Below are 24,641 nucleotides of genomic sequence, written 5' to 3'. Positions count from 1 at the left end.
CTGGTGGATTGCGGTGCCATTCATGGACCTTCTTCTGCCAATTCCACCTCACCGCCAACTTAGCCTGTCAGCCAGCTCACTGCCTCACACCCAGCCTCACCCCCAGCTCTAAATAAAGTTATTTTTGACAACTTACCTGTTGGTCTGCATTTGGGTTCAGCCGCATCTGTGACACCATTGCTGCATGTTGTCCCCCACTCTCTCCACCCAACATTTCCTATCTCTCTTAAGCTGTCCTACCTAATGAAGGAAAAAAGGCCAAACAAATTATAGAAAAGGCAAACAGTCAAGAAAGCAAAACAACCATCAATGAGGAATTCTCAGTTTTGCTACCTGTTATTAGGACGTTTCACCAAAGAGATCAACAAAGAGATCTAAAGATGAAAATAATAATCACTCTAAGTGACCTATTGATGCCAAAACCCATTCAGATCATATGATACTGTTTCTGTAGACAGACACACACCATGGCATGTTAGCAGTACAGGCCTACCTGTAACCAGGCATTCATAATTCCCAACACTGTTTTGGTTTATCAGTTTAATTGTTTATGATATTATGTATTTCTAGTAATCACATGTATATCTTATATCAACGATCAATGAACAATGTTTTTTTGTGTTTTTCACTTTACAGTGTTCGATGGTAAACATCTTCTAAGGGTCAATATTGCCTCATTCCTTCAAGCGTGTGATATAAGGGGGAGAGGAGAGAAACAGGTTTGGCTGAGGCTGTTAACTTTCTAATAACAAATAAAGAGCAGGACTAAGAGGTTTCAGTCTTGTACTATTTTATAATTTTATGGCTATTATTGATTTACTTTTGTTTTTATCAGTATCACCTTTTACTCTATTTTTAAATGAAGATTTTATCTTCTGATTTATGTTTTTTAGTATTTATATTCATACATTTATATAATATTTTATATTTATTTATTCCTTATCACCAATTTCTCTTAACACTCAATCTTATTTATCATTATTATACAAACATTTTTTAATTGATTTTTAAAAAATGTAGTACAATTTAAATGTTTATCATGTGTATTAATTGATATTATTTTATTGCTTTTAAGTCTCATCTTTTATTACTTTTGCCCTCCATCTTTATTGTATTGTTATTTTATTTCATTCTTTTTGGTGAGCATTAGTCTGTATGATTTTTACAAATTGCGTTCTGTCAATCACATTTCTGCACTTTTGTAAAGCACTTTGAACTGCAGTTGAATTTGTCTGGAAGGTGCTATATAAATAAAGTTTGATTTGATTTGATTTGATTTAATTTTGTTTTGATTTAAACATGTGACCTGTCATCCCAAAAAGATAACGCTCCTTGGTTTAAAAAAATAAAAAAAGGTTCTGGTGATTTTGGAATAGAACCGATCCTATTTCTTTCTGATTGATGGTGATGTAGCAGTCTGATCAGATATTTAATACGCTGCAAACGTTGATAATCATATTTTATTTCTTAAATATACCTAGAGGGATGTAGCTACTGTGAGTGGCTGTCTCATGGATTGTTTACTTATTTCCCTCTATTGGGAGGGGGCTTGGTGATGAAAGCGGGCTGTCATATTTTTAAGGAAGACTGTGAAGTCGAAGTATAAAAGGTAAACTTTAGAGCAGTTGACAAGTTTTCCTCTTAAACTGTTGATTACATGTCAGTTTTTGTCTCCGTTCATGATGCATCTTTATGAAGCTCTGGTCCTGTTTGTGACTCTGTCCATAGGTAAGAACCACTTTTGATTTATAGACTTTCGCTTGCTATTACAATTCCCCAAAAGAAGAAATAAATAATTTACAAAAGGTGAAAAAAGATACCAAAAATAGTTTCATTTTTGTTTGTATCTTTCTCTCCTTTTTAATGTTAAAATGCTGAACTTTTGTTTTGAAAAATCTTGTGGTTTCCAATGAATTTTCCTAAAACTTTAATACTTAAAATCCATGTTTCTTTCTGCGAAAACTTGTAAAACAATCATATTGAGTTTTGGATTATCTTCCACCGAGCGTGACAACTATCTGTGTTTCTTGATAGCATGTGGACTGAAGTGCCACATCTGCCAACCAGGTAATCCAGTCTGCCCTGTCGTGGATTGTCCTCCTGGAACTGACCGCTGTTTCACCAACAATCTGTTAGGTACATTTTTCTTCCACTTCAGAAGTGTAGCTAGCTAACATGAAGCATTTGAAATCACATATGTTGCTGCACTAAAGGCCTGGTGGCTTTCACTGTTAATGAAAATGTTTTTTTTTTTCCATCATGTTTGGTAGGTGTTGTCACAAAGGGCTGCATCTTCAAAGATGGGTGTATAACTCCCATTACATGCTGTGAGGGGGACGAGTGTAATAGTGCCACACCCTCTGGTTCTGGCATCCTGCCACTTTCCAATTTGTTACCCTTTGGTTCCCTTTTTGGTTCTGGTGTGGCTCCAACTTGTTCCCTTGTCCTCATCCTGCTGATATCCACAGCCATCATCACTCTTGTTTTCTGAGGCTCTGGAACATTTACAGGATAGAAAACATTTTACCTCTACGCTTTCCTGTTTTCTGATTCAGTTTGTACAATTCAGAGGAAAAATTAAACTTTCAAAGTTGCAAACTACAACAGTGTTTGGTCACTTTTACTCTGAAATGTTCTAGTTTCCACATTACCATTAACAGTGAATAGCAGCCTTTATCTAATGCCCTCACAAGAAAAGAAATACGAATTACAAAATATAAAATAAAACATTTAGTGAAGTTTCTTTAAGATCCACAATGCTGACCTGACTCCTTAACCGTATGTATGTGGGACTTTTTGGTTTGTTGTCTACTCTTTGGAAGTGTAGCATTCACTTACATGACTTTGGAATATTTGACAAAGATTAGGTGTGTAGATTAAGTATTTTTTCATCCACATAAAACCTTCCAAAATAAATGAATTATTTCCCCCTTCAAGACAGGAGATGAAAAGGAAGCCGTGAAATATGCCTGTACATGTTCACCGGGCCTTATTTGCCAGTAAACACTGAGGAGAAATCTAAAGATAAATGGCTTCAGCGCCATCTTGCGGTACGATGAAGAATACAAGAAAGCAACACAGACAACAAATGTACAGCAAGATTATTTCATTGTTTCATCAAACAAAAACATCAGAACAATGTTACAGATGCTGTAATGCCATATCAACTTTGTGTGTTTTAAATTATGCATTTCAAACAATGTCCGATTCTACTGTATACAGTAGGATTATAGGTAGGCAAAGCATTTGGACAACTTGTAATGTGCTTTACTCTAATGCCAGCAATCACTGCGCAAGAGTTTACAGACATATATTGGCAGATGTCACATCTGAGAATAAAACCACTCGTGAACTTCTAAACAGTAGTACTTTCATTGAAAAGGTGCAAAGCATCAGGCATATCACTGTGTGAGTATATATCACTGTGTGCAGAGGAATGTGTTACTATTCGGGTTCTCTGCGCTAGTTCAGCTGATAAGGCAAATAAAGTCAGAAGGCAGGAATGGAGGGCACTTTGAAACATGTTTTTTTCTTTTTTTTTTTTTTTTAAGAACAGTACCTGTTTTACAAGGCAAACCAGCAGCATAAGAATAATAATTATATATCTTGACATGGATCAACAAATATCCAGCATAACAAATGTAGCATTTTACCTCTACCTGAGCTGTGAATTTAAACTTGTGAGGATGTTTAAAAGCATACTGCAGTAGATAGATTTTGGCACAACAAATTGAGGAATAAAAAAAAATAAAAGCCTGATGAGCATGAAATGCAGCCATCATTTAAAAAAAAAAAACAGCATTACATGAATTAGCTGTACATTCACTAGAATATTACCCACATATCTAAACCCAAAAAAAAGTTAATAAATACAAACAGCAATTACAAACAAATGACTTGTAAGTTATTATCTGTGCAAAGCAATTCAAATGCACTTTAACTTAAACATAGTTAGAAGAGAACTTAAAGATTTCCACAACACAACAGTTGCCATGGTTACATAAGGTAAGGCATGCTCTCTGAGTGCATATTTATTGCTGATTCATTGCTTAACCCCTTCAAGGAACAATTTAGATACATATCAGTTGCCTAGTTACACAGCTTATTTAACTACCCTGCAATAAAATGAACAGAATAAAATAACATTCACCCTAAAACCAATGTTTTTCTAGCTGTGGGAAGAAAATGTGTTACCGACATGTCTACCCAGTGGAAGACTGTGGGGATGATACAATCAGATCGGTTTACTATTGGCTGTGGAAGGCACATGACGATGCGGATCTTTGTGAGGATGGAACAAGAGAATCAGACGGGAAAACAGGTTTTTCTTCTGATACTTTGGACGGACAGTTAAAAATCAGCAGGCACAAGTTCACATCAAGGTCAGCAGGTCAGAGAAGACATGAGGTTAATGTTCAAAATCACATTCTGCTGAGGCAGCAGATCCCTAGTGTTCATTTCCCTTGAAAAGAAAAAGGCAAACATTTCTCTCTCTTTCTTGGCATGTGTGCTCATAAAAATGTGCATGTGGGTACAATATGGGTGTGGGTATGTAGATTTCCAAGTACCTCTAATTATCAATTGTCTTGCTGAACCCACGTAAAGTAAGCTATCTCATCCAGGTCCACAGGGTAGTCATCGAGGTACATGGGACCTTTATCATAATGTTCCCCCTTGTAGCTTTTCCATCGCCCTGCAGGAAGGTAGATATCCCTCTCCTGCTTCCCTGGCTCTAACACCGGAGCCACCATCAGGTCGTTTCCAATCAGGAACTGGGAGTCAATCTTGTAGGCTGCCTCGTCTTCATTGGCGATCCACCAGAGGGGCCTTATGATTGGGTCTCCTGTGCTAAGAACCTCACCCGCCAGTTCCAGCACCCTTGGGGCCACCAGAGTCTCATGGAGCTCTGTGAACTTCTGTGCAATCTCTATCACCTGCAGATTTATGCAAAAAGATTCAAATTAGGATTAAATTGCTTAAAGGAAGAATGTGCGACTTTTTGATCCAGTAGATGTCGCCCTTGAGCACCAGCGTTAAACCAAAACAAACTGCTGCTTGGCGACACCTCGGCTATTCTGAACTAACTAGTCCTTTGCTCGAGCTGCACTGTCCTGTGTCCTGCATTGTTGTGTTAGCAGGCTAATGTTAGCACACCTTGATAAACTCATAGCTTCATATTGCACATAAAGTGATACGGCATGACACTGATCTAAAGACACGTGACATCAAAATAAGCAGTATGTTCTTCTTCTTTTCTCTAGTCCTTGACTAAAACAGCATTATACGCAAGGCTGTCCCGTCCATGTAAACATGATGTAAACACGGCTCTGACAACAACACCGCTTGCGGGACTCACACTCGTCATTCATTGTAGGCAGTCATGACTCAGAGGGACTTTTACAGGATATAGTAAGGAGGATATACTTGATTTCTGCTGTATTTATGTGTAAAATGTCCCACAGTCTTCCTTTAACATTCTGTCCATAACAATGTCAGGTATGCCAGAACCAGCTACAAAATAATAATAATAATAATGATGACCAGTCCAATAATCCCTTACATTTTAAGTAGAACATTTTAATATAATTTAATGAAAAATTACTATACATCATAAAATAGTTGTCAAAAACATTTAAGCTGCCATTTCTGTTTTTAAAAATGTATCACCGTAACATGTTGTATGAGGACACTACCATCTATTATGCTATCTTTTATGGATGATGAGATGTAGCATATTTTTGGGTGAATCATCTGTATATAAAAACAGATAAATTACTGTTCTACCCTTAAATGGATTAGAGTTTGGAGACACTTCTGGCCCAAAATGAGGTCAACAGGATGTTTAAGTTTTTGCACGCTGCTCATGGGCCTCGGGCACATTGCGCTTTTGTAAGAGTGCTCTGAATTGGGAAAACCTTGAACTCTAAAGCAGAAAGTGCCTTAAGTCATTTACTTCAATGCAAAGTCACAGTCAGGCTATTCATTAAAGAAAATAAAAACAGCAGGAGAGTTTTTAAATGACTTTCTATTGCTTATAAATAGTATAGGACAACTCAGATTAGCATACATGTTACCTCAGATATTATTCCGTCTGGATTTTGAAGATGGTCAGAGGACACCGCGGAGAGGTGTTTAAGAAAATAAAGTGAAGCGGTTGAGTTGAGGGGGACAAAAACAGGATATTGCTCACCTCCTTGTCATAGGCCCATGGTGGTATAGAAAACTGCATGGCAGGCATGAAAGCAGACAGCTCCAACCATCGTATGTACAGCTCTCTGTCTGGCAGACCGTTTTTGCCATCCAAAACACCTGAAATAAAACACAGATGTCAGACCTATCATAGCTAACATCAACATCTGCAACATGTGGAACTTTGATCCCTACTTAGTACCATACCTGTGGTGCGGTTCAGGTATGCATTCCCTCCAATCATATCAGGTAGGACGAACTGGTAGCCTAGAATGCTGATAGTCAGAACAGTGGGGATGATAGACTTAAGGCCGAGCTCATATCCCCACACAGAGTCCCGATCAATGATCCGGCTGAAGCAGGAGATGTCCTGACTCTGGTAACCCACCCTCACCTCTGCTCGCTCACTGAATGGGATGGCCATCTCAGTGTAGCGGCGGGTGAAGGTGGAGGGGTCGGTCAGTGGTACCAGGGTGCTGAACTGGCGAGGGAGGTAGCTGCTCTCTCCTGCATCAAACTTGAAGGACGTCACACCATAGTGACTTTTGAGCATCTCAAGATGTGAGGAATACCACTCACGGGCTTCTGGGTTGGTAAAATCCAAGATGCCTCCAATGCCATTCCACCAGCGAACCAGCGCGGGCAGCTCACCGCTCGGCTCCCTCACAAACAGTCCTTTCTCCACAGCAACACCAAAATTAATGGAGTCATAGTTTATAAATGGATGTGTCCAGAGCGACACTTGAAAGCCGTCCTCTCTGAGCTTTTCAAACATACCGCTGGCATTAGGGAACTTCTGCGGGTCAAAGTCAAACTCTCCGTAGTCGGCAGTGTAGCGATCGTCCAGCTCCAGATGAGAACATGTGAAGCCATGCTTGGTGATGTCAGAAGCGAAGCGCAGCAGTTTCTCTTGAGTCACAGCTGTCTTGTGGAGAGCCCACGTGGACCAAAGAGGTTGTTTGAACACTTCAGGAGACGGGACCTTGATGGGCTTTGGGAAATACCGACGCACCTGAACATAACACATACATACAGTATAAAGCACAGTCTTTCTTTTTCAATCAAAGAAGAATATACTTTTTCATGATAGATCTTGGAGGGTTCTGGTAGGTACATTTTGTATCATCTGGACAGAGCAAAGCTAGTTGTTTTGCTTTGCTTCCAGTTTTCATGCTAAGCTACGCTAACCAGCAACTTAAAGCACGGATAATAGAGTGATACGGACCTAATCATTTTAGACCTTAGACTTTATTGTCCCCAAGGGGAAATACTTTTCCACAGCACTGTTACTGTCCAAACAGACAGGTCCCACCAAAGAACATTCATACACAGAAAACAGAGTATAACACAAACAAACAGAGACAGACAAAAAGTCGAGAGTTCCCACTCTGGCCTGTTCAGCGAGGCCTTTTGTTCAGGGCCGTTATTACAGCAGGGATCAGGCTCCTCCCGAGGCGAGCCTTTCTGCACCTCATTTGTTGTCTCAAAATCAATTTTCTCAAAACTATTTCATCAAATTCTAAATTAAATTTCTAGCCAAAACTCAAATACAATTACACTGAAATAATATAAAACAACTTGGCTTTCCAACCACAGAAAAATTAATTGGAGGCAAATGTACTTCTTCTTATAAACTTACTGTAAACAGATAAACGTGTTTTAGCTTAGTGAAGCTTCACAATGAATTATAAAAGTTACAGAGAAAATATAACACACAACATGTCTTTACTCACCATGTATTTGTGAATAGAGGTCACATCGGACCCTATACACACTCTATAGCTGAGCTCAGGAAAGGCCGGCCGACCCTCTGGTGGTCTGAAGGGAGAGTCCTGGTATCTGGCCTGGAACCTGAGAGTCCTGTCCTTCTCTGACCAGCCCAAGTGAAACGGTACAGTGTCGTTAATCTTGATGGCAGTAGCATTAGAAGAGAGCCAATAGCGCTCCAGGATTCCCCCAAATGCCTTCCGATTCGAGTAGACATCGCTGGTGATGAAGGGCTGTGGTTCCTCTTCACCCTGGATCCTGATAGGCCAGTATTGTGTGGCTGTCTCCGCCCCTCCATACCAATGAGAGTCATTATAGGCCATGGCGTGCTCCACAGAGTGCTTGTTTTGCAGCTCCTCCCAGCGAACACGGTAACACATCACTGTGTCCTTTAGTCGAACCGTCTGGATGAAGAAGTTGATTTTGCCAGAATCTGACTGAGTGCAGCTCAGCATATTTTCCTCCTTTGAGCAGGAGTCCAGATCCAGAGTGCCAGATCTTAAGTGGAGAATTAACAGAAGCAAATAAAAATATGAATTAACTTGTTAGACACAACACTTTCTTGTACTAATTGAGCTTTTATTATTGGCAAGAACTTGAAGTCTGTATATTTAAAAAAAACATCAGCAAAATGATTTGCTCCAATAATAATACTTCAACAGATAACACATTCAATAAAAGTAATGAAGATTTTAAATATATATAATATTTGCATAAAAATAGTAAAGTGAGCAATTTATTGAATAATTGTCTCTATAAACAATATATTGCCATGTGTCTGCAGGATACTGCTATGGCTAAGATTAGCAATGAATGTGAGTGTTGGTTATGTAGGGCAGGACTGGTTTCCCTAAGGGTATAGTCATGTGTCTGCCTCATCTGGCTTTCCATTAAACATCCCACATGACAGGCAGGCAGGCAGCTTTCTACTGGATGTTAGTTTTACAAGCCAAGTATTTGGTACAGGAATGCACTGAGCTGCATTAAATCTGCATTTATCTTAAACATATTACTAACATATTACAGGCTTACTTATTAGTGGAGATGATTAAATGAATCTGCAAAAATGTTAAGATTAATCGATCATGTGAGCATTGTGAAAACAAAGGTTTGTACCTTTTTCACATTTCTATACACACTTTTTTTTTTTTTAATTTAGACAATAATTTAGATGGATCAAAACTAAAACAACACATTAAGTGAACCCACCTGAAGGCCATACTGAAGAGGACAGCTCCTGCTTGGTTACGAACGATAAACCCGTCCTTGTTGAGGTCCAGCAGTTCAGTTTTTAACAGATGTGCCTTACGGAGGGAAGCTGAGTAGTAGCACCAAGCAACCACAGCAGCCAGCACTAACACACAGCCCAGCATGCCTGCTATCACCAGAGGGCGGCCTTCGTTTGCCAGTTTCTTCTTCAAGGGAGAACCCCCAGCTTCCCCAGAAAACTGCTGCTCCCCAGGAGCCACCGGGACAATCTGATACATGCTGAAGACTTTAGACGGTGAGGTACGCCGGGCACAGCTGTACGGAGCTTGCGGTTGCCAAAGTCAGTGTTGATGAAAATGTCCAGAATAAATATTCTTCAGACACTCTGTTTTAGAGGTGAAATAAAGCCGGATGTCTACCTGCTAATCTTTCAAGGTTTTTTCAAGCAAGGTTTCCATTTCAGAAAGGGGGCAGAATTGTCTCGAACTGCAAAACATACAGAGATCAAGATTCAGTCAAAGCACGGCAGTGTGGTGTAAAGGTGTAAAACCACGCTGCAAAAAGGGTCAGGATAAAGAAATAAGGGACCGCAAATCTCATCATGTCATTCACTTGCAAACCAAACTGTGAGGGTGTGAAAACATGAATAATAAACAGTGTAATTAAAAAGTATAAAACAAAATCATCTATTGGCATACACACGATTTCATTTCAAATTATTAGAATTGGAAATAAAATAATTTCTTGGTACTCTAACGCAAATCAACACACAATGAATTTTCCTGACCACCAGATATTATTATTTTACTGTCGGTCTCTAAGAACTGTGTTTATAAATAGCTCTGCAGGTTTCTGCACTGCACGCTGGCATGATTTAAAAAAAATCACCATCTGTTTCCTTCTATTCGCTCATAGATTAAAGAAAATATGCTCTGAAAGAAGTGTGAATCACACAAAACACAAATAGAAGAATATACCTTTTAACTTTCTACAAAAAATGAATACGTTTCCCTGTACTGTGTGCACTTGATTTTAAGTCCATCATAGTTTTGCAAAGCAGAGAGCAGGGACAGCACTTTGGTAAATGGCAGGAACCCAGGCTCAACCACATATATGCACAGTTGGTACCGGCATCAATGACACCATAAAAACAGACTATGATCAAAGAAATTACAGACACCATGTCAGCATGGTTCAATTATATTTATCTCCCAGGTAAAAACACCTGAGACTTGAGTTAATACCAGAGTTGTAGCCCTCAAATCACCGTACTGCAGCAAACATACAGTTTAGAGATAAAGCGCACAGGCCAATCATCCACAAACAGAGCATTGTTTAACCTAACAACAGGTATCATCCAGCGTTTTTGTTCTTATTCTGTTCTGATGACGGTAAGTGGAAATGGTGCAGAGAGAGGAAGAAAGCCCTGTAAATGCATGTCCTGCAAAAATGTGGTTCCTCCACAGACACCACTGCTGTGTGACCTTCCTCTAAATGCCATCTTACACAATTACATGTTCTACTAAAATTATTCTGCAGCTATACATAGACAACTGCACCATCCTTATATTACATTAAATGTATATTTTGATCATTCCTGTACATACGAAATGTTAATTCTGGTAGTAGTTGCACGGATATTTGTAAGTAGCTTTGTTTTGCATTTGTTATTACTGAAAAGTGAGCTTATAAACACAGGCACATTTCTGTCATAGTGACAGCTTAGGCTACTGCTTTGTGTTTACATAAGTTGTAGTGATAAACATTAAACTAAACGCTGAACATCCCTGTTTGACTTTGCAGGAATGATCACAGTGGACACAAATGTGGCCTCCAGATGCATGATTACAAATGTGACCAACTGATTATACATTTCCAATGTGCCATCGCCTGATCGATAACCAACAAGCACTTGTCGACAATGCTGTGTCGGGACATTTCAGTGGCACTGTAACCGGCTGTACCAGTAGTCACGAACTAGTAGGATAGGTTTCAACACGGCCATGTTCACAGTCGAAAACAATAGGCTGTCTATGACAACCCCGAAGATAAGTTAGAAACAACATTTAAACTGTCAATAAGGACGTTGTAAACATAGAAACAGTGATATCTTACCTCCGCGTCTACTCTCTGAGGGGGTCACTGTGTACAGCTGTGAGCGCAGTGCTCCTCTGCGCAGCTGCAGAAAGGATTTAAACTTCCGTGATCCCGCCCAACAGGAGATGATAGGTCTATAAAAGCTGTCACTCACACGCTACATCCGGTTGGCTTCTGGGAAATGTAGTGTCAGAGTGAATCAAGAACTACTCAACGTCCGAGTTTCAAAACACTGGTGTGCTACCGTAACAGTTTTATGTAAACCTACATAAAAATATAGAGATTATGATTAGCATTATCTCAAAAATAACGTCTGTGTTTTTTATGTCGTCTGTTCGACTGTCTGTTGCCCATGGAAACTATCGAGTACTGGCCATTTCCGGTTTATGTCACTTTTTAAAAACAAACCTATAAATTGATGTGATGTCGACGCTTTTGAATCATTCACTCTCGGGATTTTAAAAGTGTGAACAGACATTTTTGTTGCAGTTCGAATTCAGAAGTTTCTTACCGGCCTGGATTATGTGCAAGGCAGCAACAACAAACCACAACAACAGGGGTGAGATCATCCACGACTAGAACTTCAGTACTGTGACACACTATCCACCACTAGGTGGCAGCAGCGAGCTGTCAACAGGGAGCTGGAAGGCTTTATGGTTAGGCTACATCTGAATATGTGACAGCAGGGGTCAATTATTCTTGTATTTTATTCTTTGGCAATAGGCCTACAGACTTCCAGTGATTCTATCCTTTTTATATCAGTATTCATACAGCTCTGGTTACTTTATTCCTGATGTTTCTTATCCATCATTCCACTACGGTCACTTTATTTATCTCATTTTTACCTTTACAGTTATATTGTTTATATTCGTTCTGTTGTTCCATTATTCACCATGCACCTTATTAACTTATCATTTAGTATTTGCCTATTTGCACATAGCTCTGCATATATGTATTTATTTCTCGTTTACTGCACATAGTTCTGTTTACATCTGTTTGTCCGATCACTGTCCACTTATATCTACTCTTTTTATATTTTGTATTTTAAGTTTAAGCTTTAAGTTGTATTTAAATTGACACTTTCTATTTAGGTTAAAATGTTTTGTTTACTTGCACTGTTGTTAATTTACTGCTCTGTGTGCCTTTGAATTGCCCCCCGGGGACAAATCAAGTTTTTTTTAATTGAATTGAATTAGTATCAATACCAGAAGTTCTAGCAACAGTAGAAATAGATACACAGCTAGCAATTAGCCATGTATTGCTTTTATCTGCAGAAAGAGTGGTTGATAGCGATGGTAGCAAGTAGTATTCAGACTGAATGCTTGTTGCAGCTGTTCAGTAAAAAGAAGCAGTAGTAGACTTCATAGTAAAACAAACACAAACATGAAACATACATGTGAAATGAAGAGAAGTAGCTGAAACAGTCAAGCTGTTGTGACTGTACAGCTATGGATATTTGTTTTGTTTTGTTTTTTTTTTACTTTTTTTTATGCCTTACATTAAATATGTTAGCATCAGTTAGCTTTGCACAGTTATTGGAAGGAGAAATGTTCTTCAAAAGAAAACTTTACTTTTATACTTTGCACATTTTAAAACTTGGACTTGAACAGACAACCACAACAACATGTGGGCCTCAAAACAGTTGCCTACTTTGCCCCATAGATATCAAGCTATTTTGTGAACTTCTATTAAGAGAATTAGTGACCAAATATATTACATATTCATGGCATGCCAGATTTTTTGGAGGTAATGTGATAATGATTTATTTTGGGATCAACTTTTTAATTTCCTTTTACAACAATCATAAAAATACAGAAAAGGATACAGACAAAAAGTAAGGAGACAAAAAAGTGAAACATAAACCCTGTGGCGTTCCCTCCCTCCCCACCCCATAGGTCTCTATTATAAATAAATACTGTGTGCAGGGAAACAGATTCCAGAGCATAGATAAAAAACAAAGTAATAATATAGCACTTACAGCAGTTTGTTAATTCTTTCTAGCATCAATTCCCATGCCGAGATGGTGACAGCTGCAGCACCAAAAAACTCTTGCCACTGACAGATCCACACCAATAATATCAATATATGTGTTAATCCACTAGTAATGTGATAATGTTGATGATAAAACAGGAGATCAGGACAATTGTTAATTTCAGCTCTCAATATGTGTGTTAAATGAAACAACCCAAACAGACAGAAACCAATATACTATACAGTAACTATACTGTGTTCTTGACCCAGAAAACATGAGGCAAACAATTTTTCCAAACAACAGTAAAAGTACTTTAAGGAGTGATTGGAATAACACTTGTATTCCTGGAAGGTGTAGTTACAGTAAATGTACAAATCGCTAAAAGATGAGGTGTAGGAGTGGTGACAATTTTTGCAGTTACAGTAATGATGATGTCTGTAGCAGAACTAATATTTGGCAACTGTGTTTCAGAAAGACACTGAAAATTCCCAGGTCCTACAGTGACGCATCTTGGTGTTATTCCCCGGAGAGTTCAGGGAGCAGAGGAGAGATGCTGCTCATGTTGGTATCCCTGCTCTTCTACGTCTATACAGCCGAGGCCTGTCTGCAGTGTGAACGCAAGATCAGGCTCCTCCATGAGGACTTGGCCTTGTCTGCTCCCACTGTGGACGACCAGATAGAACTGAAAAAGATTTCTGACCATGCCTATCAGACCTACAGAGAGACCAGCCGGGAAAGAAAGGGAGTCATTGGTGAGACCAAGGCCTGTTTCAGCCAAATTTGGCTTGGCTTTACTGTGTGGAGAAATTTGATTATGCTTATATCAACTAATATGTCACATCTTGTCACATATTTATATTAAAACAATGGTTAGTGGGATGTTTATGGCACTTAAATTATACATATGTACTTAATATATATTTAAAATACCTCTCAAGTGTACAACAAAAGAAAATATACAAGAGTAGTGGAAGTAGTGGATTCTATCGGTATGATAACTCAACACATCTTGATTAATGTTGCACTTTTTATCCAAACATGAAGACTAAAGTGCTTCATTTAAGCCTTCAGTAAACTATTTAGCAATCAATAAACAATAATCAATAAAAAGTTAAAGAATCAAAGAATACCATGGAAAACACAAGGAGAAGGGAAATATATGATCTGGCAGTGGAGGCATTCACTGCTAAGGCAATCCTTTTTTCTTTTCTTTTGTTTGGATTACAGTTTGTGTGAGATGCTTAAGATGTATATTTCTATAACCTTTCTTCAGATCCCACCACGCTGTACAGAGCCAAAACTGAATACCAGGGCGAATTTGACCACTTCTTGAAGTCCCAGCACACAGGTGAGAAACAAAAACTAAAAAAGCTAAGCAAAGTTGTTGTAAACTTTGAAGAAAAAGAAAAAACACAAGACAAGGAATAAGGTCATCACATTTGTTCTCTTATATCTTCATTGAATACATTTTTTATTATCAAACTTGATTTCCTTCAGAATTTTAGACCAAGCGTCTTCTTTTTTTTAAGGGTCTGTGACGTTTGAAGCCATTATGATCATGGAGAAGGGCAGGAAGATCTTAGAGAAACACTTGGACACATTTATGCAGGATGGTAATAGACATGAGTAACAGCGAGTGTTCTGCTCAGTATGAGGCAGAGCACTTTGTGTAAGTCATGGCTTTGTACAAGACACATTACTTTCACATCATTTGTTTGTCTCTCCCTCAGGATTGTGCCCTAACAAGTGCGGTAAGTCTATTCTGTCTGATCCTTCCCTCTGTATTAAATCCTTGTAGGTGCATGAAATGTATGTAAGTACATGTTCAGAGAACATGTGTAAGTGCATGTGAGTGTGGGATGTGCTTTTCAGGGCTTTTGAGACGAAGAATAATGGATTGCTTCTCTTGCCGCTACAAGATGTACATCTGCCCTTCACCCTCTGGACATCAGGATTGCGGCGGTATATTTCTATTTGCTTGTTTGTGTGTGCATGTTGTTGCTGCTGAGTGGGTGGATGAGGGCTAGCTGTACCTACTAATTTTTGGTGGGAGTGCATCACTGCATGGACAGCACATGCTGTAAGTGGACACATGCTGTCACGAGTGTGTAAATGTGTTTCTAAGCGATGCTGTGCTGCTGGCTGTCCATGTGCAAGGCTAATGAAAAAGATTATTCCTGTAATCCTCATGTGAATGAATGAAGCATCTCTGTTTTACTCTCCTCCCCCCTCTTTCTCCAGAGTACCCGGTGCAAGCTGAGGAAGGAGGCCAGGCCTTGTTGAACTGTTTCCATCCATGGCATAGTCTTCTGCTGGGTAGACCAGAGTACCATTACTCATGGGCCGCTGGTCTGCCAGGGACTCAAAAGGTCTCTCTGACATTACAGGTTTCCTCTTGGTCGAAAATGAGGAACATAAGCTTCAATAGTACCTCACGACTACAGAAGATACTTTCCACTTCACTGTACAAACTTCCTGATTCCTGTGTTTGTCTCTTTTTAGCTTTATACTGTCACCATGACTATGCAAACTTAGTAACTGAAAGCTTTTAATCGACTTTTACAACTTACAACTTTCACTGCCTCATCTGTGTATGCAGCTGAATGAGAGGGACTTCAGCACCTTGATAGTGACAGAAGACTCAACTGTGATCTTAAATCAGCTGCATGTGAATGAACAAGGAACCTATCGCTGCTCCCTGCAAAGCCGAAATGGAACTATCTTCTACCGGGTCACTTTCCTGCTCACAGGTAGAGTACAGACTTTTCAGCACGTCATCACAGAAAAAAATGTCAGCTCATTTAACTCTGAAGGGGCAGGACAACAACATCATATTCAAGTTCATTTAGGAGCTTTCAATAGCTGCCACATTTGAGGAAAAACACTCCAATCAACATCGGTCAACTCCAAATTAATGGCAATGAATAAATCAACAGCTAGCTGCAGTTCAGCAGTACAATGAGACAAATATCCCAGTTTACAGAATACACAAAGATAAAAATGTTATAGTAATTTATCCATCTAATGTTACAAAATTAACTGAATTTGGAACATTTCAGCTGTGTTGGGCCTTTAATAATTTAATGTGTATGTACCATTGTGTTGTGTTTCTGCAAGAGGTCAGAAAGCACAATCAGGATACAACACAAACGCACTGATTCAGAGGCAGTAAATTAATATCTAGAATCTTTAACAAAGTCCAGAGACTGTCAGGGGGTGAAAAGGGGGGCATGAAAGGAGAACAGGTAGTCAAAACCAAGAGTTGGAGACAGAATTCCTCAAACTGGTGATGGTCAGGTAACGGATCAAGGCGGTAAAGTTAGACAGGTTGGAAAAAGCCTGGTAAGCTAGGCATAATAAAATAGATGTGGGTATATGAAGACGTGTCTAACAAGGTGGATGAGATGTAGATATGGAGTGAGGTGAGCGCAGAAAAATCAATCAATCAATCAATCAATTTTTATTTGTATAGCGTCAACTCATAACAAGTGTTATCTTGAGACACTTTACAAAAAGCAGGTAAAATAACTTACTCTTTGTCTGTTAACATTACAAAAGAGCAGGTAAAAAGACCTCATTGTTATGTTACAAAAAGCAGGTAAAAGACCTTACTTTTACTTACTTAAAAATGAAGGGCATTGTAAATCAGAGTGGATTTGCGATTGAGTTCCACACTGATGTGGAAACACAAAGGTTTCTGTTTGTTTTAGGGGGTTTGGTGCCTTTGTCACCTTTTGTTGCTTTGTTGGTTTTCTTGTGTTTAGCTTCGTGTAATAATGTGTCATAAAAGTCAAATCAGGTTCAATTGTATTGAAGTGGTCTGTTGTTGGTGTTCTGTATAACCAAGTCTTCTTGTCCCTTTGTTTAGAGGTTGGTGTGAGTCAAAAGAATGTTCAAACCTCCTTGTCGTAGTCCATGTAGAATACGCTGAACAGTTGTGAATACCTGTCCTTATAGGTCTCATTTCATACACGTTACTCTTCTACATGTAGCTCTGTTTACACATCCGTCTGACATTTTCATCATTTACAGTTGCCCCTTCGCCTGAGCAGGATCAACGACCTGTCTTCACTCTGCCTCCCCCGCCTCCCGGAGACACCTACTCACCTTTTCAGTCTACCAAGGGCCTGCTGGTGCCAGTCATCGCCGCGGTTACTGCCCTGAGTCTGGCAGCGAGTGTAGGCCTCACAGTAGTTCTGAGGTGAGTGACAGTATGTAGGTGGAAAACTGGAGGGGGGGGGGGGGTAAAACAGGAAAGGTGGAGGAGTACGAGGTGACACAGAAGAGTCAGAGAGCATGACACTGAATGAGGCAAGATGGAGGAAGAGGCTGTCATAGTTTGAGGATTGACTCATTATTTTTGAGGCTTAGGTTTATGTCACATGAAGCTATAATAGGTTTAATGATAGACTCAGTGTTTACAATTGAGCCGATGACGTCATGAAGGTGCTTACTCTGAAAGTATTGTCACTTCTTACAATCAACAGTTATTAACTATTGTTAACTGTTCATTTTTAAGGTCACTCAATAGGCAGGTTTTTGTTAAATTGTGACTTAAATACAGGATAACTGTGTATTTGCTCTCCATAGGCTGATGATAGAGCAGAGAAAAGCCACAGCCAAGAAGAGACGAGATAGGAGGAAGTAAAATAACACAAAAAGCACAGTGTGGTGATGCGTACAGTCCAAACAGACAAGAATGACAGGGAGTTTTCGCTCACTTGAGGTCGTAACATTTCTTTCAGTTTCTCAATAAATTTCCCAGAACAAAGTGGGAAGTAATGTCCAAAAATGACATGGGAGTGAGAAGACATGTAGGTGGTTAAATGAAGCGCATAGAGTTTCTATTGTGTTTTTTTTTATTAATCTTTAATATTGGTTTTTTTAGAGTGAACAGTGACAGCAAACATCAACATCCCACTCATAAAACAGAAAGTGTAGTAAAACCAGAGCACACAGCATACACATACTGAAACACACATACTAAAACTCCCCCAGAAAACCACTCAGTTTTCCGTAACGTTAAGCACCAGCTTGCCTGAGCACATCAGCGATCTGACCCCAGCAGGCACACATTCCCCCTCAATGGAGCTGTGGCACTGTCACGTGGGCGTTTGTTAGAGGAGTCAGGGATGATTTAAATCCCGGATTACAGTGTTTTGCAGAGATTAATAGTTCCCAACCATCCAATTAATCTTTGATAATCCCCTCTGGGAGAACAGGGGGGTAAAGGGGGCAGATGTTCTAATCTGGGTTTCTTCAAATGTTTATTTACTTTTATTTCTATTCAGAGAGATGACAAACCTTTTCATGACTGCCAATGTTTATTCTAAAGTACGTTTTCTGCACCATCAGCAGAGTTTAAATTCTGCTCTCTCATCTGGCGACAGGATACCGTCGGTACATTTTGATGACATAGGATGCTTCTGGTTCAAAAATAGTCCGCCCGATAAACACAACCTCCACCGCGTCCTTGTCATCATCTCTTCCAGTTGGTCAGGTGTCATATAGTTGTTTTTCGCTAACATGTATCACCTCTCATGCCTTTTCCTGTTGACTGTTGTTTGAAAAAGGAAACTCTCCTGTGTGAACAACGTGTTAACCAGAGCAACAATAAACTCACACCCATCTCTCAGCGATGCGTCATGCAAGTGTTATTCTTGGCTGGCTGTTTGTCAAATAATTACAGTGATGTTCCAGGATATTATGAAACTTTTGAATTTAATGAAAATGAAAGCAAATCAATGATTGTGGATGACACACCACATCCTGGAATTAAGGTTCTCAAACTCATCTCTTATATCATTGATAATTGCTCAGATTTTCAGGGTAATTCCTGAGAAACGTTTTGAATCAGATGGTGTCTGTTTGGGTTATAAGCTATTACAAATGTGAGAAGAGGCGTAATGATACACTACGAGGGTGTGTGTGTTTGTGTGTGTGGCTATGTAGGCCTGCATCGATGGTGACAGGATGTGTGAGATGTTGGTTCCTGTCTGGTTGCTGTAATGGGGGCGATGGGCTGTAATGGGGGCGAATGGGTGAACAAAAGAAGAACGTCTTTGAAGACACACACATCACGTCATCATTTCACTGTGGGTTTATACAGTATCAGTGTGTGTGTGTGTTCAGGCCCAAAGTGCAGGTTGAGGCTACAGCAAATGCATTCTCAGCCACTCCACTGACAGCCATGATTAACTGTGTACTGTAGTGTGTGTGTGTGTGTGTGTGTGTGTGTGTGTGTGTGTGTGTGTGTGTGTGTGTGTGTGTGTGTGTGTGTGTGTGTGTGTGTGTGTGTGTGTGTGTGTGTGTGTGTGTGTGTGTGTGTGTGTGTGTGTGTGTGTGTGTGGATTGAAAATGCCGTCTCAGCAGGGAGAGACACGACAGAGTGGGAGAGCACTGGTGGGACCAGCAGGCAGTGGTGAGGGAAGTGGGAGAAGGGAAGTGGGAACAAGAAGAAAGTGGAGTCAGACGATGAGTGGGAGACGTTTGTGGGCAGGCCCGATGATATGAATGTGGGTTAAGAGGATATGAAGACAAAAAAAAAGTCAGATTAGACCTTATGATTTCAAACTCTCCCACTCACTGCACATGAAATGTGTTTTCCTGTGTGGAATAAGGAAATGAATTCTCATGTATCCAGGGGTAAAACACGTCTAAAATGTCCTAGATACAGTAATTGTGGTTTGACCTTAATATGACTGGTGTAGAATGTAGACTACTTGTTACAAAAAATCACATTAAAAAACACATAAAACTGCTCTTGTGATGTATTAAAAACTCCGGAGCCCCTGAAGTCCCCCTGAAAAAGTTTGAATTAAATATCTTGTGCGCACAAGATAATTAACTTGTTTACAAGTTAGATAGATAATTATCTTGTTCCCACGAGTGAATATGTTGTGCACACAAGTTTAAAATAAAGAAAGTGTTCACACAACATATTATCTAACTTGTGTTAATCATGTAAACACACTTTTTTTTTTTTTTTTTTTTACTTTTTGGGAAATCAGGGGCCCAGTAGAAAACCTCTAAAACGTGTTTCAAGCATAGACTGTAAATAATATATATATTTATACAGTCTATGGTTTCAAGTCAAAGGTATTTCTTTTTTTTTTAAATATTCACAAATATATTTTTATATTCAGCAATACAGAATTAAAACAATTACTCCAACTAAGAAATATTGTTTATGTAGTCAAATGTTGCTGTTCCACTATGCTAGGGACCTCCAATGTTGATTAAAACACATTTATGTTTTCATCAATAACATAGCACCTGGTCTCTTTTAGTGTTGCTTTTATGAATGTTAACGTTTTAGATTGTTTTTTTAAATGTTGTGTTCCTTAGTTATATTATTTATTTTCATAGCAGGGTGGTCTTGAATAATGAAATTGTCTTCCACTGTATGTGACATTGATGGAATGACAATCAAATTAACTTGAACTTTTATTGTGACTAGGAAAAGGGCACTGTATTTAATTTTGAGTCAGGCCTATGTCCAGCAACAATATGAAGCTGAAAGGAGTCCCAACCACGTGTATTGCATACTCCTGTGAGTAGAACGTACTTAACAATTCAGATGATCTACAATTGCACTATTCCTTGAGTAGGCCTATGAAAGTAAATTGTTAGATGTCCAAAGTGCATGTTTGTGAAAAAGTAAAAATAAATTAGTTTGTTTATTATAATTTGCAATATCCATTCCTTTGCATCTGATAAAAGAAGTTCAACTCTTCAATATAATGTTTTCTTTCTGTGTTTTGCAGTGGAAGGGGCTGTAAGATCATAACAAAAGAGAGATACAGAAGCTCTAGATTTCCCAGTAGAGCAGAAACAAATCAATTCAAGTCTGTTTTGGAATTTTATCAGTGTAACATTTTTACTTTCCCCCCCAAGGTCAGAGAAAAAAAACAGAGGGCATGGAGCAGCATGGAGACAGAAAGGCGAAGCAGTCAGATATGGGTTTAATCTAACCCACAAAACAAAACTAAGCCTTCATCCTCACTTCTGGAGGCTGCTGGGTAGGGTAGGTTTGATTTAAGCATAACGTCATTCAACACAAAAACACGGGATAACCCCAAACGACCACGTGCGCGGTAGGAAACTCAGGTTTGACGTCAGTGCCCATGTAAGGAGAACCGGCAAGGCCATATTTGGTCGTTCCGCTTATGACGCTATTCTTTCTGTGGAAATCAAGGCGGGGGCTGCGCTCACCCCGCCCCTCGCACGGCTGTTATCAATGAACAACACCAACTCTAAATCAAGCTGATTTTGAGAGTCCAAAGGGAGAGTTCAAGTGCTCTCTATTTGTATTTATTTTCACATAGGTCACTTTCCAGATGCACATTATCAACGCGTAAAGTATTTAGCTTACATAAATAGGCCTACACTAAAACCTGATACTTTCTTTATTTGAAGAAAAGTGAGGTGGTGTATCTTTTAAACTATTCTAAGTAGACCTTTTCAGCCATGTCTTTACGTAGTGAACCTTTGGAGATAACTGGCAGTGAGCTGGTCCACATTCTCAGGACCCCCCGGGACCAGTACAGCTCTGCCGGGTGCGTGGTGCTGGACTGCAGACCTTTCCTCGATTTTACTATGGCGCATATTTGCGAGTCCCGAAATGTCAACTGGAACTCAATGCTGCGCCGGAGATCCAAGAGCTCCGTGGTTGCTCTGGAGTGGCTCATCCCGGACAAGGCGCTCGTGGCCCGGCTGCAGAGAGGAGAGTTTTCCCCGGTGGTGATGGTGGACGAAAGCAGCCGCTCAGTGTCCGAGCTGAAGGCAGAGAGCGTTGCCCAGATGTTACTCACAGCCCTGCAAAACGAAGTTCACACGCAGATCTGCTTTGTGCAAGGTAATGTAGACGATTTTTGTCAGTATAATATTAAGATGTACACCAAACAGTATCAATGGTTAGTTTAGTTTCTGAAAGTTGTTGACTTTAAACAAAATCCCTTAACTAGCCTGCAGAATTGTTTAAATACATGCACGTATCAAGCAACGATATTGGTCTAAGCCTACACTCTGTACTGGAAAACATAAAGGAACACGTACACTGTTGAAGACCCAAATTAAATAATTCAACTTGGTTGAATTGTTGTAGAGACAGACAATGATCACAAACTACACAACACTCATTTTAACTTTACAAAATCTACGACTGGGAGTGACATAAATATGATCCTTAATTTTATTCAGATTAATCATCACAATATTTTTATTACAAGAGTTGTGATTTGATTTTGAGTGTGATCATCTCCTTTATCCAACCTAAAATACAAACAAAGAGATGAATGTTTTGGCTTAATTTTGAGGTTTTTCCACACCATTATCATATTAGGCAAAGCTTTTAAGAAAGGCTTCTGTGAAACATTTGGGTTTAGCTAATACTGTTGACCTCTTTTTAGGTGGATTTGAGGGATTTTCAGAGGCCTATCCAGAGCTATGTTACACCTCTGCCAGCCTCTCTCAAGTGGAACCAGAGCCAATGGTGACAGGACGCAGGACACCAGCGTATGATCAGGTAATACAAGACATGATAATATAAACACAACATACGTTTGATTTGATTTAATTTAATTGCAGTAAAAAAGACTAAACAACAAAGTGATCCTTCTTTAACTTGGGTACTGTTGTCTTGATTTGATCAACTACAGGATGGTCCAGTGGAGCTGCTGCCCTTCCTGTTTCTGGGCAGTGCCATCCACGCGTCCCGCAGAGAGACCCTGAAAGCAGCAGGGATCACAGCTGTGCTCAATGTTTCCTCCACATGCCCAAACTCGTACGAGGGGGAGTTTGAGTACCTGCGGATCACTGTTGAGGACAGCCTGGCTGCTGACATCAGGGCCTGCTTCTCCACAGCCATTGCCTTCATCGGTGAGCCTCTTTCTCTTTTTGTTTTTTACTTCTCCACATGTGTACTGTATCCTCTAAAGTTGATTGACAAACACACAGGGAATTGCTGTTTTAATTAAGCAAGCCATGTATTTACATTCCTGTTGAAACTAAATATCCCAAAAATGTCTCTAAGCAGCTTTTATGCCATTATCCTTTTTGTAGGCTAGACTAAAGGACCAAAAGTTCAATTGTCTGATTACACAACAACCGGATTATGATGCAAAAGAAAGAGAAAAACTTATCAAGATGTAATTATTGTGTTTTGCTTGTTTTGACCACTTTAATTGCAAAGTGAAGCCTATGCTAAGACAGATTTAGACAGATAGGAACTGGATTTTATAGAGTCTAGATCACTCTACATTACAGCTTTCTATTCATTTGTGAAATGGGAAATGGAGCGCAATAACACTGATCTCTCTTCCTCTCCGACTACAGACTCTGTGAAGCAGAGTGGAGGTCGGGTGCTGGTGCACTGCCAGGCAGGTATCTCCCGCTCCGCCACCATCTGTCTGGCCTACCTCATGCACACGCAGCGTGTCAAGCTTGACGAGGCTTTCGACTTTGTGAAGCAGCGGCGTCAGGTTATCTCCCCAAACCTGGCCTTCATGGGACAGCTACTGCAGTTTGAGACTGACGTCCTCTGCCAAGGATGAAGATCCAGACATGCATTGTGAGGAAGGAAACAAACATAATAATTTTTTTGTTGTTGTTGTTCATTGTGCTGGACTCTGAGTGGTATCAGGTCTCATGTGTACAAACTTGTAATTTGTACTTTCGAAAGTGATACATTTCAGAAGTGTTCCCTCAGGAGGTTCAGAGAAAAGCTACTTGTGCTGCTGGCATCACATGATTGGTTGATCTGAAGTGACAAATGGAAACTTCTTAGAACAAACAGATGTTGGCATTATAAGCTCCACTGTTAGAACCACAATATGAACATTTATGAACCCGAGCCAGCAAGGTGAAGCAGCTATGACATCATTTCCCTTGCGTTCTATCCTTGCAGGGTATCGTGCCTGCTTGTCTGATTTTGTATGTGTTTTTTTTTTTGTGTGTGTGTGTGTGTGTGTGAGACGTATGTGCCTGATCTTTAACAAGGGCTGTCTACTTTTTGACTCAAAGCCATTCCTTCACAGATCGCAACCCTGTGACATGTCATGTCTTCTTTTGAGACAACACTGTGATGACTTCTTAAGCTATACTGGATGGATCGAAAGTTTTATTTTTCTAATTTATAATGATGCACTAACTAGTTATTCTCATCATTCTGTAACATGAGCGAGAATGTACACTCAAAATGTAAGACATTCTTTTTTTTATAATGCAAATAGATTTTTATTTTTGTATTTATTACTTCAGCATTTCTCATGACAGTTTTAACATATTACTGTCTGTCACTGCACTTTATACCTTCAGGGTTTGGTTGATTCCTGCTGTGTTTCCCCCACTGAAATAAAATGTGCTGAAGGAACACACTGAGTCTGTTTACTCTGTATAATGTCCTAAC

The 24,641-nt window shown here is 39.6% G+C and overlaps 3 protein-coding genes and 1 long non-coding RNA gene across 7 annotated transcripts; 3 read left to right on the top strand and 1 right to left on the bottom strand.

The window, feature by feature from the left end:
• Positions 1-1,577: 1,577 nt before the first annotated feature.
• Positions 1,578-2,604, top strand: LOC136177268 (uncharacterized). Its single transcript, XR_010664895.1, has 3 exons — positions 1,578-1,728; positions 2,035-2,136; positions 2,271-2,604. It is a non-coding gene; the product is annotated as an uncharacterized lncRNA (long non-coding RNA).
• Positions 2,605-3,091: 487 nt separating this feature from the next.
• On the bottom strand, positions 3,092-11,850 carry LOC109994223 (myogenesis-regulating glycosidase). 3 transcript variants are annotated; one of them, XM_020647463.3, is made up of 7 exons: positions 11,774-11,850; positions 11,281-11,436; positions 9,166-9,651; positions 7,923-8,454; positions 6,397-7,201; positions 6,191-6,309; positions 3,092-4,934 (listed from the first exon to the last, which is right to left on the bottom strand). In XM_020647463.3, exons 3-7 carry the CDS (start codon positions 9,441-9,443, stop codon positions 4,578-4,580), a joined length of 2,091 nt encoding a protein of 696 aa, XP_020503119.2. In that variant the 5' UTR covers positions 9,444-9,651; positions 11,281-11,436; positions 11,774-11,850; the 3' UTR covers positions 3,092-4,577. The 3 variants fall into 3 exon arrangements, with proteins under 3 accessions (XP_020503119.2, XP_020503122.2, XP_065805467.1); XM_020647466.3 differs by lacking the exon at positions 11,281-11,436 and having other exon boundaries at positions 11,774-11,795; XM_065949395.1 differs by lacking the exon at positions 11,774-11,850 and having other exon boundaries at positions 11,281-11,697.
• Positions 11,851-13,717: 1,867 nt separating this feature from the next.
• LOC109994224 (izumo sperm-egg fusion protein 1) lies at positions 13,718-19,572 on the top strand. Its single transcript, XM_065949379.1, has 8 exons — positions 13,718-13,986; positions 14,508-14,582; positions 14,764-14,847; positions 14,965-14,985; positions 15,107-15,196; positions 15,476-15,603; positions 15,834-15,984; positions 17,267-19,572. Exons 1-8 carry the CDS (start codon positions 13,785-13,787, stop codon positions 17,437-17,439), a joined length of 924 nt encoding a protein of 307 aa, XP_065805451.1. The 5' UTR covers positions 13,718-13,784; the 3' UTR covers positions 17,440-19,572.
• Positions 19,573-20,227: 655 nt separating this feature from the next.
• Positions 20,228-24,605, top strand: dusp2 (dual specificity phosphatase 2). 2 transcript variants are annotated; one of them, XM_020647439.3, is made up of 5 exons: positions 20,228-20,786; positions 21,001-22,091; positions 22,645-22,760; positions 22,894-23,113; positions 23,570-24,605. In XM_020647439.3, exons 2-5 carry the CDS (start codon positions 21,704-21,706, stop codon positions 23,785-23,787), a joined length of 942 nt encoding a protein of 313 aa, XP_020503095.2. In that variant the 5' UTR covers positions 20,228-20,786; positions 21,001-21,703; the 3' UTR covers positions 23,788-24,605. The 2 variants fall into 2 exon arrangements, with proteins under 2 accessions (XP_020503095.2, XP_020503094.2); XM_020647438.3 differs by having other exon boundaries at positions 20,228-22,091.
• The last annotated feature ends 36 nt before the right edge of the window (positions 24,606-24,641 follow it).

This window comes from Labrus bergylta, chromosome 2 (genome assembly GCF_963930695.1).
Source record: "Labrus bergylta chromosome 2, fLabBer1.1, whole genome shotgun sequence".
Lineage (NCBI taxonomy): Eukaryota > Metazoa > Chordata > Actinopteri > Labriformes > Labridae > Labrus > Labrus bergylta.
The sequence above is the reverse complement of the archived record's forward strand: the minus strand, read 5'-3'. Positions and strand labels throughout refer to the sequence as shown.

Coding starts and splice junctions, on each gene's coding strand:
- LOC109994223 (XM_020647463.3), bottom strand. CDS start 9,443: ATGTATCAGATTGTCCCGGTGGCTCCTGGGGAGCAGCAGTTTTCTGGG. Junction 8,455..9,165: donor CTCTTCAGTATGGCCTTCAG/GTGGGTTCACTT, acceptor TCTCCACTTAAG/ATCTGGCACTCTGGATCTGG. Junction 4,935..6,190: donor CATGGGCCTATGACAAGGAG/GTGAGCAATATC, acceptor ATAAATCTGCAG/GTGATAGAGATTGCACAGAA.
- LOC109994224 (XM_065949379.1), top strand. CDS start 13,785: ATGCTGCTCATGTTGGTATCCCTGCTCTTCTACGTCTATACAGCCGAG. Junction 14,986..15,106: donor ATTGTGCCCTAACAAGTGCG/GTAAGTCTATTC, acceptor TGTGCTTTTCAG/GGCTTTTGAGACGAAGAATA. Junction 15,604..15,833: donor GTCTGCCAGGGACTCAAAAG/GTCTCTCTGACA, acceptor CTGTGTATGCAG/CTGAATGAGAGGGACTTCAG.
- dusp2 (XM_020647439.3), top strand. CDS start 21,704: ATGTCTTTACGTAGTGAACCTTTGGAGATAACTGGCAGTGAGCTGGTC. Junction 22,092..22,644: donor GCAGATCTGCTTTGTGCAAG/GTAATGTAGACG, acceptor ACCTCTTTTTAG/GTGGATTTGAGGGATTTTCA. Junction 23,114..23,569: donor CACAGCCATTGCCTTCATCG/GTGAGCCTCTTT, acceptor CTCCGACTACAG/ACTCTGTGAAGCAGAGTGGA.